Genomic DNA, 12,128 nt, shown 5'->3' with positions numbered 1-12,128 from the left:
TAAAAAAAAAAGAAAACAAGTAAGCAAAGCAAAAGGAAGGCATATTACCTGACTCTCCTGGGCTCTTTCATCCTCTTCTGCCTGAGTATCAGTATTACCTTATGTTAAAAAAAAAAAAAAAGTGGAGGGGGGATATTTTAAAAAATTGCCATCCCATCTTGTTTCCTTGTTCTTACAACGAAAGGGCCAGTGGGAAAAACTCATTCTGGTGTGGAATCCCCACAGGCGCCTCTGAGCACGTCTGGAGTTCCGGTCCCGTATCTGGCCCCCTAAGGCACGGCGGCGCTCCCTTGGGCTGGCCCACTGCTGGTGGGTGGCCTATCATGTTCTCCTCCCGGCAGTGCACTTTCAGAACCCACGGTCGCCCCCGACATGGCAGCGTTATATAAATTTCTGCAGCTCAGGACCGCGGGAAGGTCCGGAAGTGCGGAGAGGCAGCCACGCCCCCTTTGAGTGGGGTCTCCCTGGATGAAAGCGCGGGAGAGCCCAGGCCAGGGGGGGCCCCCCTCGGAGGGCGGCGCAGGTGCCTCCTTCCAAGGGCAGCTCTACCCCGGGAAGAGCTCCTCTCCGGAGGCGGCGGTGGTCACGTTACCTGAGGAGCTGCTGAGCTGCCTCTTGTTTTCTTTGAGTTGAAGCTCCAAGTTCTTTACCTTGAGCTCAAGCTTCACCTTATCAGACTCTAGAGACTGAACAACTGAATGCAAGGACTTGGCGGACGCGTTCTCTCCCCTGAGCGCCGTGACCTGAAATACATGGGCTGGCTTAGGCTCGGGTTCCGGGCACGGACAGGCGCGGGAAGGCTCCCTGAGGAGGGTACCCTACCTCATTTCTCAGTTTTTCCAGCTCGGCATCCTTTTCTGTGAGTAAGGCACTAGTGATACTGATGGATTTCTGCAAGGAAGCTTTTTCTTCATCTGCGTCTTTTATTAACTTGGATTCTCTAAAAGACCAAAGAGTTCAAAAAAAATTCCAGAAATCAACCGAGAGGGTGGTCAGTGTACAAGGATGGGAGAAAAACACTCAATTAACTTTAGCTTAATGTAAGGGGAGAAAGTATCACAGGGAAGTTTTACAGGGGGTTTAAGGCTATTATGCTGGCGAAATTTTACTTGAAGTTTTACTTACTGTGAGGGGAGAAAAAGTTTACCTATGCAGAGATATACCAGAATCTGCATATCATTGTATCCGTTTGAATTTAAAGAAACAAGTTAATAACTTCGGAAGACGAATTAAAAAAAACAAGACTGTTGCACCCCGCAAAGAATTATTAAAAACAAAAAAATCTAACCCCCCTCCCAGATGAATTCTGCTATTTCTTACCAGGCAATAACAACAATTAAAATACACACATGCAAAGCGATTATACAGACATCATGCAGAGCAGTTTTATGCTGGAAGTATCGATTGGTTCTCACTAATTTCAGTAACTTTGAGCAAGTTCCCAGAGTGTGTTTTGGAGATCTTATGGGCCAAAACAGTAGTAGAGATTATGACCACTATTCAAACTGAAGGATCATTACTTTTCATCCATAAAGACTCTGAAGACGACTTTTGCTTGCTCATAGAAATGAAAGGTAAATTACAAAAAAAGGCTAGGACAGAAACATGAAGATGGATTTCCAGCTGCAGAATGGAAGCTGGGGGGACACCTGGAGGGAGCAGGTCAGTGCTCGGGGAGTCTGTTCTCAGGCCGACCCAGCATCTGGTTGTCAGCACAGGGAGGGGCACCAGGCTTTCCAGGAGAGGAAGATGTTTCTTGGAGTCAGGGGAGTGAGAAAAGAAAGGGAGAGATGAAAGGAAGACAGGGAAGGAGGGACACAACAGAGACGACCCCAAAGGGCAGGAAGCTACTGTGTGATTATAAACATGTGTGCTTTTATTTACATTTTTGTGGTGAAAATTCAAAAGTGCCAGTGTCACGAAAGCCAAGGAAAGGCTGAGGGGGTGTCACAGGTTGGAGGAGACTAAGGAGATGTGACAACTAAAGGTGATGGGGTGTCCTAGATGGGCCCTGGGAGAGGAAAAAGGACATGGTGTGGAAAAACTGGGGGAGTCTTAACAACGTCTAGAGTTTGGCTAAGAGGTCTGGACCCATGTTACTCTCTCGGTTTGGATCAAAGGACCAGGGGTGCTAAGATGGGCATGTGAGGGGAAGACGAGAGAAGGGAACGCAGGACTCTCTGTACTGTATTTGCGGCTCCTGGAAACCTCAAATTTTGAAATGTTTTTTTTTTTTTTAAATTACATGCGGTGTGAAACAGAGGAAAAAAGACCTCGTATCACAAAAATATTGGGGGAAAAACATTACTGGGGGAAAATTTCCTAGCTAGCCCTCGGGTCTTACAACCTAAGGCACTGCCTTCACGTGGATAATCATCATTGAGAGTTCACGGTGCAAAGAGAAAAATCGCTCCCGGTTCTGTTGGGAGGAGCTGGGTGAACATGGAGCGCGTAGTGGTTTGGTCTGTCTTAGAACTGACAGGAGGGATCAGAAACTGAGGCCCAGGTTAGAAATGGCAGAATGTATGTCTGGTTAGTGAGACCCAAGATATCCGGCACACGAATTACAGAATTCTCATGGTTTATGGTAAATTGAAGTTCTATACAAAGATGGAAAATATAAGTGTTGTATTTATCTCAGTGTGTGGCTTACACTTATACCCCAGAATAAGTAGTAAGAAAAGAATCTGAGACTTACAGAAAATGTCTTGAATTCAACACCCAAGTGTTATACGAACACTTGGTGATGTTAAATTACTAACTGCATGACACCTCACTAGGAAAGAGGATCGTGCTTACGTGAAACAAAAAACAAAAGAACCCCAAAGATTTAAATGAAAGCAATGTATAGGCATCTTTTTCTATCTGGAAAGTAAGTATCTATTTTTATCTGAAGATTCAATAAATCTTCTGCTCCTTATGTTTCTATTAAAGGATATTTGGTAGTTCATTCTATTGTAAAATCTATTTCAATTTCTTGCTATATACAGCACATTAGGTAAAGTTAATAAGGCCATTAAAAGTAAGAGCTTGTATTTCCATGATTTGGCCATTTTTACTTTCTGCTTCTTTGTAAAATAATAAAGGAATTATTTCAAAGCAAACAATTTCAAGAGATTCACTTGTAAATTCAACTCAAATTTGAACAATGTGATTTTAAATATTTTTACTGAGAAATACCAGGGTTGGGGTATTAGCAGATTTAGATTCTTCTAAATCTTTGTGTTAGGGAGGATAAGGACGCCATCAGCTGGCAGAAGAAAAAGGCACAGGTGTCTTTGCTTATCTCCACATACAAATGGCCTCTAAGTGAGGCTGCCTTCTAAGAAGATAGCAAACCGTTATTTTTTGGACAAAACTCATCAAAAGGTGGGTGGTTAAGAAAGGGATCTGACTTGTGATTTGTATACCAAATTCTGAAGGGACAAATAGACCTTGGCAGCTCCTCTTGGTGACAGGTCTTCACTGTCAGCATCTCAGGCAATTCCTGAGCCCAAACCAAGATGGTCTAAACTAGTTCTGCCAATATTACTGACACCCGAGTCACACATCACATTGACAAGAGGGCCTGTGTTACTTTAAGGCCACTCTGGCTCGAGTGACTTGGCCTTACTAAAAATATCAAGGAGGGAAGATAAACAACATGAAAGAAGGGCTTCAGGGGCCAGAAATCTTTCCCCCAAGAGAACGTATAACCCAGATTCTTTCCTTACCACTTACATAAGAAATAAATTCCGGTAATGAAGGAAATACCTTAAAGTGTTACGGGGCAAGCTTTAAAAACGCAAGATAACAAGAACCAAATATTAGGAACATGAAGAGAACTGCAAATACAGCAAGGAGAACTAAATTTGCACTGAAGTTCTGTGCTGTATATAGAGAGATAAAAAAGATATGTGCGTGTATGTGTATGTGTGTGTGTGTACTGCTGAGGATATTTTTCAAAACAAAAGCAAGACACAGAGGGACAAAGGCAGCCAAAAAATATATATGACAACTTGGTTTACTAAAAAATATATGAAATTTATTTATTATAACGTGGATAGACTTTCTTTAGTCTTACCATTAAAGACACACAGATAGAGCAAAGGAAGCAAGTGTAGGAAAGGGAAAAGAGAGGGGGTGAGATGAGCATTGGTAAGTAGCGCAAGCTCGAGACAGTCAGACACTTAGCAACCCACAGTGAGCTGAGCGAGCTGGAGGGGCAGTGACCTCTTCAGAACTGGCAGGCGGGCCGCCGGCCAGTCTTCCTTCCTGACGGAAATCTTGCGGGGGTCGCCCGCAGAATTAATCCCGACTCTATAGTCCGCATCTAAGATTTTGGCTCTGGGCTCCCTTCTCTGACATCAAAAAGCCTCCAGAAGGGAGGGAAGCCAAACTGGTTCCCGAATCTGCCACAGGCTTTCTGGCCAGAGGAACGTGTTTCTCTCCTTCTGTTAGGTAAAGCAAGTTGAGGTTAGCTCTGCTTCATCTACTGGAGGCCTTGGAAACTGCTTTGAAAGAGGTCTGCCTAACTCGGAGTCTGGTTTTCCAAAGAAATGATTACATTTTCAGGCTAAGAGAAAAAATTTCACTGCATGTTGCCTGCGATTCAACATTAGATAGCAAAAAGCCCACAGTTTTTTGGGTTAATAAGTCTTAACTTATTAAGTATGTCTTAATAAGTACTTTGTTTCACCCCATGTCAGGAGTAAGTACTGCACTTCAAAATAATGAACAATATAGTCTGAATGAAGCAATTATATTCTTTCTTGGCTATGTATGTTGACTAAGATCTCAGTTCTTGCTTGAACAACCACATTTCAAATATCTTTTGTGATTTTTAAGTACTTTCCAGATTTTTTTTCCAGTTTTTTTTTTTTTTTTTTTTTTTTTTGTGGACCATATTTAAAGTCTTTATTGAGCTTTCTACAATATTGCTTTTTTTTTTTTTTTTTTGAATGTTTTGGTTTTTTGACCACAAGGCATATGAGTGGGATCTTAGCTCTCCAACAAGGGACAGAACGCCCACCCTCTACACTGGAAGACGAAGATCTAACCACAGGACTGCCAGAGAAGTCACTCCAGACTTTTAAATTAAGGAAGTATCCAAATTTTTTTTAGTACTCTATGCTACCTGTACTTAACTGTCACACACCTAGATCTACATACAAATCCTTTACAAAACTGACTTTCAGAATGCATTCATGGTCCCCCCAAATTAGCTAAAATATATTTGCATCCAGACTTCTCAAATAGACCTAATTTTCCATAAGGGTTAATTAACAATTTGAACCCCTCCCCCACCAAAGCTCTAAATATAAGAAACCATGTTTAAAATTTTTTCACTCCCAGAAAAAATTATCTTTATCTGCATTTTTCAATTAAAAGAATAATTTTCAAGAGAGATTCTCTTAAACATACCCAGGACCTAACACGGGAGCAGAATGAAATGAGAGAGGGACAGACAAGTATCCAAATTTGTTCTATCTTCTAAAGCCGGGAAAAAAAAGTCCCATGTCTAATCACACTTGGAGAGGCATGTGATTTAGTCAAAGTCACAAGGAAAAGAGTAACAAAGCCTCTCATCTTTCTTTTTAAAAAATATTAAAAAGTAAAAATAAACAAACATTAAATGTACAGTGAGAAAAGACCCCGTGTAAAAAGATTTGAAGTCCTGGGTCTTGTGCCTGCATCTGAGTTCTTAGCCAAGTTGCCCAAGTTTGGGGGTTTGGATTTCATCATTTTTAAGTGCAAGCCCCAATATACATTTCAGTGGTTTGTTTAGAGATATGAGAAATCTGTGAATTACAAGTGCTACATAAATGCAAAGGGATCAATTCCATCAGTACTCACATCTGCTGATTTTTATACATCCCCTTACCAGAATGCTTCAGGAGTAAGTGCTATCATGTTTTCACATGCCCTTGATAACTGCATATACAGGGTTCTTTTTAAAGAAACAAAGCCTTTTTCATATAAAATTAAATATCCCAAGGCCCCCATGGGCAGAGCCGTGCTTGTACCCAGGCCCCAGGGGGAGTCATAGCAGGCCAGTCACCACAGCTCACGAGGGGCACTTGGTGGACACCTGGCTGGACCAGGGGTGTGGCGGTCGTGGAACACATATGCCATCTGATGTGAAACTTTCAAGAAGGAAGAGTTTAAGGATGTCTTAAAAAAAAAAAGGAGGAAGGCACCCCTGGACTGAGGCCTAATTTCCTTTAGAATGTAGCTTATGGAACCCGAATCTCTTTGTGGGCTAAATAAGGCCCTAGGTCCTGCAGCAACTGCCATGCTGGCAGGAGGAAGACTGTCAGTGTAAACACCTGTGTCAGCGGTCAGTATGGGAAGCTTCCTCTGCCCTGACAATCGAGAATAAGGTGCTCTGCAAGACTGTGAAGGAATTTTTCTTCCCTATTTTATTTTCTTATGTTTTTTAAATTGAGGTATACAGGAATTCTTTTCAAAAAACTTATTTCTCTATTTTTGGCCGTGCTGCACAAGCACCACGTGGAATTCGAACTCGTGCCCCCTGCAGCGGAAGCGAGGAGTTGTAATCACTGGACTGTCAGGGAAGCCCCAGGAATTCTTGATTGTACTATTTCTAAAGGTTTATTTTTCTTTTCACATTTAATAAGACAGAAAAGCACATCACTCTTGTGATGTACTCTACAGCAAACCGCTGTACAGGCTGTGGGTCTTAGCAACAATGCACGCTAAACCTGCTTGGCATGCAGAGTAAAGCAGAGAGTTTCTCTAAACACAAACTGCACATTGTAAAAGAGCAGACAGAGACCATCAGAAAGCATAAGCATCAGGCTGATTATTCCTGGGGGCCCATTTATCCTTACTCAAAAGTCCTGGCAACTTCCATTTGAATAGCATTTGATTATCATCAAAGAATAACAAATAACAAAGCTCTTTTTCAGAAAATAAATAGAAATGTTTAAAATGGTGCTTCCCATTATTGTGAAAAAATTAAACTTTTTATGTAACTGAAATCAGTACTTATATGCAGATCAATTACTCTAGGTAAAACGGCAGTATTTTTAGTTACTGAAACTAGGAGGTACAGCAGTATGTAATATGAGACAATCTGACTTTAGGATACTTCTGAATAAATGCAACTGAACATGACTTAAAATCAAAAATCTTCTGTTAGTAATTCATACTGAAACTTTCCAAATTTGTCTATTATAAGTACCAAACTAACATGATGCAATTTTCTGAGTATAAGAAGGTCGTATGTTTTCTACAAGTCACTTCACACAGCATGTTCCAACATTTTCCTTATTAAACACGCACGCGCACACACACACAAAATAATATACACAAAAAGAAAAGCCTACCTCTTTTTCATTTCTAACAACTGATTATTGAGCACCGATCTCTCTTCTTCCAGCTGGAAAAAAACACACACAGAAAAAAAAGTTCAGTTCATAACAAGCCCTCAGAGAGGCTGATTTCTCATCCTGCAGGTCACATTCCCACGCTCCAGTGAAGCTAAAGCAACTGGCTTTCCTGAGAGGCAGTGAGAAAAGACCAAGTGTACATCACCATATGGACTGAACCCGTCCCCCTTGCATTCGAAGGGTGGAGTCTCAACCACTGGGCCACCAGGGAAGTCCCACAGTTACTAATTTACAAATCACGTATGACCTCTTCCTCAGGCACCTGAGAGCTGAAGTATTAAACAACACCATGTACATGCCATATCTTAAACATTCAATAAATGTTTCCTTCACTTGTTAGATGCATGAGGGGAAGCTTCACTATTAGCATTCTGGTTCCTTTCCTGAAATAATAGAAGGCAAATGTCACCAACTTGGGTAGGGCTAAGAATCGGTAATTTATTCTACAAGGGCGTCATCTTAGACCTATTATATTCCACTCATTTCTTTCTCACCTATAAAATAAAGTTACAAAAGAATTTCCAGTGGCCCATTAGTTCTAACGTTTTGTTCTTCTATGAAGGATGAAAAAACAAAAGATTCAGCTAGTCAATCTTGTGAGGGAAGACACACCTCTAGTCCCAAACTATACCACAGAGTTTAGCCAAATACAGTCACACTGTTAATAACACAAAAAGGTGAACAAACTCTTACAGTTAAAAAAATCATTTCTTTTTTGGCTGTACTGGGTCTTGTGGCCATGGGCTTACTTGCCCCACAGCATGTGGAATCTTCCCAGATCAGGGATTAAACCCAGGTCCCCTGCATTGCAGGGCAGATTCTTTACCACTGGGTCACCAGGGAAGTCCTTTTTTTTTGTTTGTTTTTTAATCAAAGGATAACAGCAAAGACTCTGTAATGGTTTTCATTTATTTAAGAATTTATGGATTCTAGAATTTAAGATTCTAGGTTCCTAGAATTTAAGCTGCTACTCACAGTAAGTAGTTGTGGTCTTATTTCTGATTACGTGTCAGTTATGTATGTGCTTTGCTATAAAGGTCTTTATACTTTAAAAATTCTTCAATAGAAACATGTATGTTTTGAACATGAGTCTATCAAGAAATCTACAGAGGTTAACATACAGGTTTTTTTCCCACTATAGACGTTCCTTTCCTAGTCCATTAAGATAAATCCTTCTGCTGCATGAGTAATTCACTTCACGGAAATATTTAGAAATTTTTAAAGAGTAAAAGGAAGGAAAAAGAGTGGGAGGCAAACTTTAAAAAATGAAATGAGAGAGGGAGAAGAACATCTGGAGAGTGGGATATGGAGATAAGAGGGGCTCTCATTCTCTCTGCATCCTTGTATGTGGTTTGTATTTATTTTTAAAACAATGAAGACTGTTTTATAGTTATAAAAACTGAAACACAAGAAAAAAATTAACAAATTAACAAAGCTGCACCAATCAGCTTGCAGGATTTTAGTTCCGCAGCCAGGGACTGAACAAAAAAAATTAACAAATACATAAGTGACATGGCAGGTAATTCACAGCAGAGAAAATACAAGCAATCAATAAAGAACAGCATGCAGAGATTCTCCCTGTTTCTTGGAGGATGAAGTTCTTGTGCCTGAATTTCCATGAAACAGAAATTTAGGGTACTTATTGTACTGCCTCTTATTTATTTTTTGGCTGCGCTGGGTCATCGTTGCCATGTGGGCTTTCTCTAGTTGTGGCAGGTTGGCTGGCATTATTAAACTCAATGGCCATGAATTTGAGCAAACTCCAGGAGATAGTGAAGGCAGTGCTGGAGAAGACTCTTGAGAGTCCCTTGGACAGCAAGGAGATTAAACCAGTCAATCCTAAAGAAAATCACAATGGTTCTTATCGCAGTTCTTTGTCGTGGTATGTGGGTTTCTCACTGCAGTGGCTTCTCTAGGTTCAGAGGACGGGCTCGTGGGCTCGTGGGCTCAGTAGTTGTGGTGTACAGGCTTAGTTGCTCCTCGGCATGTGAGATCATCCCAGACCAGGGAATCAAACCCCTGTTCCCTGTATTGGAGGGGGGGATTCTTAACCACTGGACCACGAGGGAAGTTCTGTACCAATTCTTCATCGGAAATGGTGGGTATTTTTTCTTTTTTTCCTTCTTCTGGTCCAGGATCGAATCCAGGATAACAAGTTTCATTTAGTAATCATATTCCTTTAGTCCAGCTGGTTCCTCATTCTTTCCTTGTCTTTTGTGACCCTGACTTTTGTTTTTTGGCTGCACCAATCAGCTTGCAGGATTTTAGTTCCCCAACCAGGGACTGAACCGGGTTGATAACACAAATGAACTTCTTTGCCAACCCAAAAGAGAGGCAAAACTATAGCACCATAGAAGAGAGAAATGGTGTTTAGGAATTGGGAAGTGACTGACTATAAAAAGAATATGAGAGAACTTCTTGGGGAGAAGAAAATCTTGATTGTAAGGGTATATTATATGACTGTATATATATGTCAAACTCACTGAACCATGTATCTATGAAAGGTGAATTTGTATATTTTATCTTAATAAATATAACTTTGGGTGGGGGGAGGCAAACCTAGACAGTACATTAAAAATCAGAGACATTACTTTGCTGACAAAGGTCCATATAGTCAAAGCTATGGTTTTTCCAGCAGTCATGTATGGATGTGAGAGTTGGACCATAAAGAAGGCTGAGCCTGAAGAATTGATGCTTTCGAACTGTGGTGCTGGAGAAGACTCTTGAGAGTCCCTTGGACTGCAAGATCAAACCAGTCAATCCTAAAGGAAATCAACCCTGAATATTCATCAGTGGGAATGATGCTGAAGCTCCAATACTTTGGCCACCTGATGCAAAGAGCCGACTCACTGGAAAAGACCCTGATGCTGGGAAAGATTGAGGGCAGGAGGAGAAGGGGGCAACAGAGGATGAGATGATTGGATGGCATCACTGACTCAATGGCCATGAATTTGAGCAAACTCCAGGAGATAAAGGACAGGGAAGCCCGGTGTGCCATGGGGTCACAAAGAGGAGACGACTTAGCGACTGAACAACAACAGGCAAATTTGAGTAATATATACAATATAGGTTTTGTAAAAAACAAAAACTATTATTATATAGAGAGAGACTGTTACACAAATGAAGAGCACTATGGAAAGAAACACTCAACCATTTATAATGTTGCCTCAATGAAACAACAATAGGAGGAATGGTAACTTTGAAATGGTATGTATTTGTATTGTTTCATGTTACAAACAGTTCAGTTCAGTAGCTCAGTCGTGTCTGACTCTTTGCGACCCCATGGACTGTAGCACGCCAGGCCTCCCTGTCCATCACCAACTCCTGGAGCTTGCTCAAACTCATGTCCAATTATTTCTAATTGTAAAATAACATTACAATTTAAAAGAAATGAATAATTTTATTTTTTAGAGGTATTAAGTTGTTCACAGATAAAATGATAGTATGTCTAGGATTTACTTCAAATTAATCCATGAAAGAGTAGAAGGTCAATGAGAGTAAAACTGAAACAAGAGTGACCAACAGGGACTTTCCTGGTGGTTCATTGGTTAAGACTTCACCTTCCAATGTAGGGGGCATCGGTTCTATCCCTGGTCAGGGAATTAAGATCCCACATGCCTCAAGACCAAAAAACCAAAACATAAAACAGACGCCAATATTGTAACGAAGATTCAATAAAGATTTTTACAATTTCTTTAAATTTAAAAATCATAAAAAAAACTTTACCAAAAAAAGAATGACCAAGAGCTGATTGCCTTTGGAGTTGGATATCTGGGAGTATCACTGAACTTGTTTGTAATAAAAGGTTAAATAAAAGGAAGGGTTATTTTACAGAAAACTATTAAGAATACAATGTTGCAGGGAAAATAGTATACAAATGATCACGATTGAAGGGAACACTGGATCAGAAAACCTCAAAGAGTTCATCTGTCCACAAAACTGTTCTATAATGTGATAAACATGGTGAGTAATTTGTTTTAAATGTTGTCATTTAAGAAAATACTAGCTTGTGTGACGTGAAGGATGTGCTGAAGTTCAGAATCAAGACACACACTTCTGCTTCTGCAGGTCCAGTCGAACTACTTTGTAATTTGCCTTATATGTAATTATTCTTTTCTTTTGAATTTCATTTCAAAATGTGTATTTTCTGATTAGTATCACAAGCTCTAAAACAAAGGATCAATATCTGAAATTCTCCCAAATAATAAATTTTCAGGATTCAAAAAACAAACAAACAAACAAAAAAACCCAAAAAGCTACTTGAATAAAAATTTTCCTGGAGGGACTTCCCTGGTAGTCCAGTAGCTAAAACTCCGGGATCCCAATACAGGGGCCAGGGTTCAATCCATGGTCAGGGAACTAGATCTCACATGCCGCAACTAAGAGTTTGCATTCCTTAACTAAAGATTCTTCGTGCTGCAACTAAGACCCAGTGTAGCCAAATAAATAAACAAATGTTTTTTAAAAACCTTTAGATCAGATCAGATCAGATCAGTCGCTCAGTCGTGTCCAACTGACTCTATGCGACCCCATGAATCGCAGCACGCCAGGGCTCCCTGTCCATCACCAATTCCTGGAGTTCACTCAGACTCACGTCCATCGAGTCAGTGATGCCATCCAGCCATCTCATCCTCTGTCGTCCCCTTCTCCTCTTGCCCCCAATCCCTCCCAGCATCAGAGTCTTTTCCAATGAGTCAACTCTTCGCATGAGGTGGCCAAAGTACTGGAGTTTCA

General features: G+C 40.6%; 1 protein-coding gene across 9 annotated transcripts in view; it reads right to left on the bottom strand.

Annotated features, from left to right (window-relative positions):
* Positions 1–12,128, bottom strand: part of CLIP1 (CAP-GLY domain containing linker protein 1) — a 118,005-nt gene that overhangs the window by 4,983 nt on the left and 100,894 nt on the right. For all 9 annotated transcript variants that reach the window (XM_010841319.1, XM_010841322.1, XM_010841326.1 and 6 more), the window contains 4 exons: positions 7,332–7,384; positions 823–940; positions 593–743; positions 49–98 (listed from right to left, as the gene is read on the bottom strand). In XM_010841319.1, coding sequence (XP_010839621.1) covers positions 49–98; positions 593–743; positions 823–940; positions 7,332–7,384 — 372 coding nt within the window. The remainder of the gene's footprint in view (positions 1–48; positions 99–592; positions 744–822; positions 941–7,331; positions 7,385–12,128) is intronic.

This window comes from Bison bison, unplaced genomic scaffold, assembly GCF_000754665.1.
Source record: "Bison bison bison isolate TAMUID 2011002044 unplaced genomic scaffold, Bison_UMD1.0 scf7180017864160, whole genome shotgun sequence".
NCBI lineage: Eukaryota > Metazoa > Chordata > Mammalia > Artiodactyla > Bovidae > Bison > Bison bison.
This window is presented reverse-complemented; position numbering and strand designations above follow the sequence as displayed.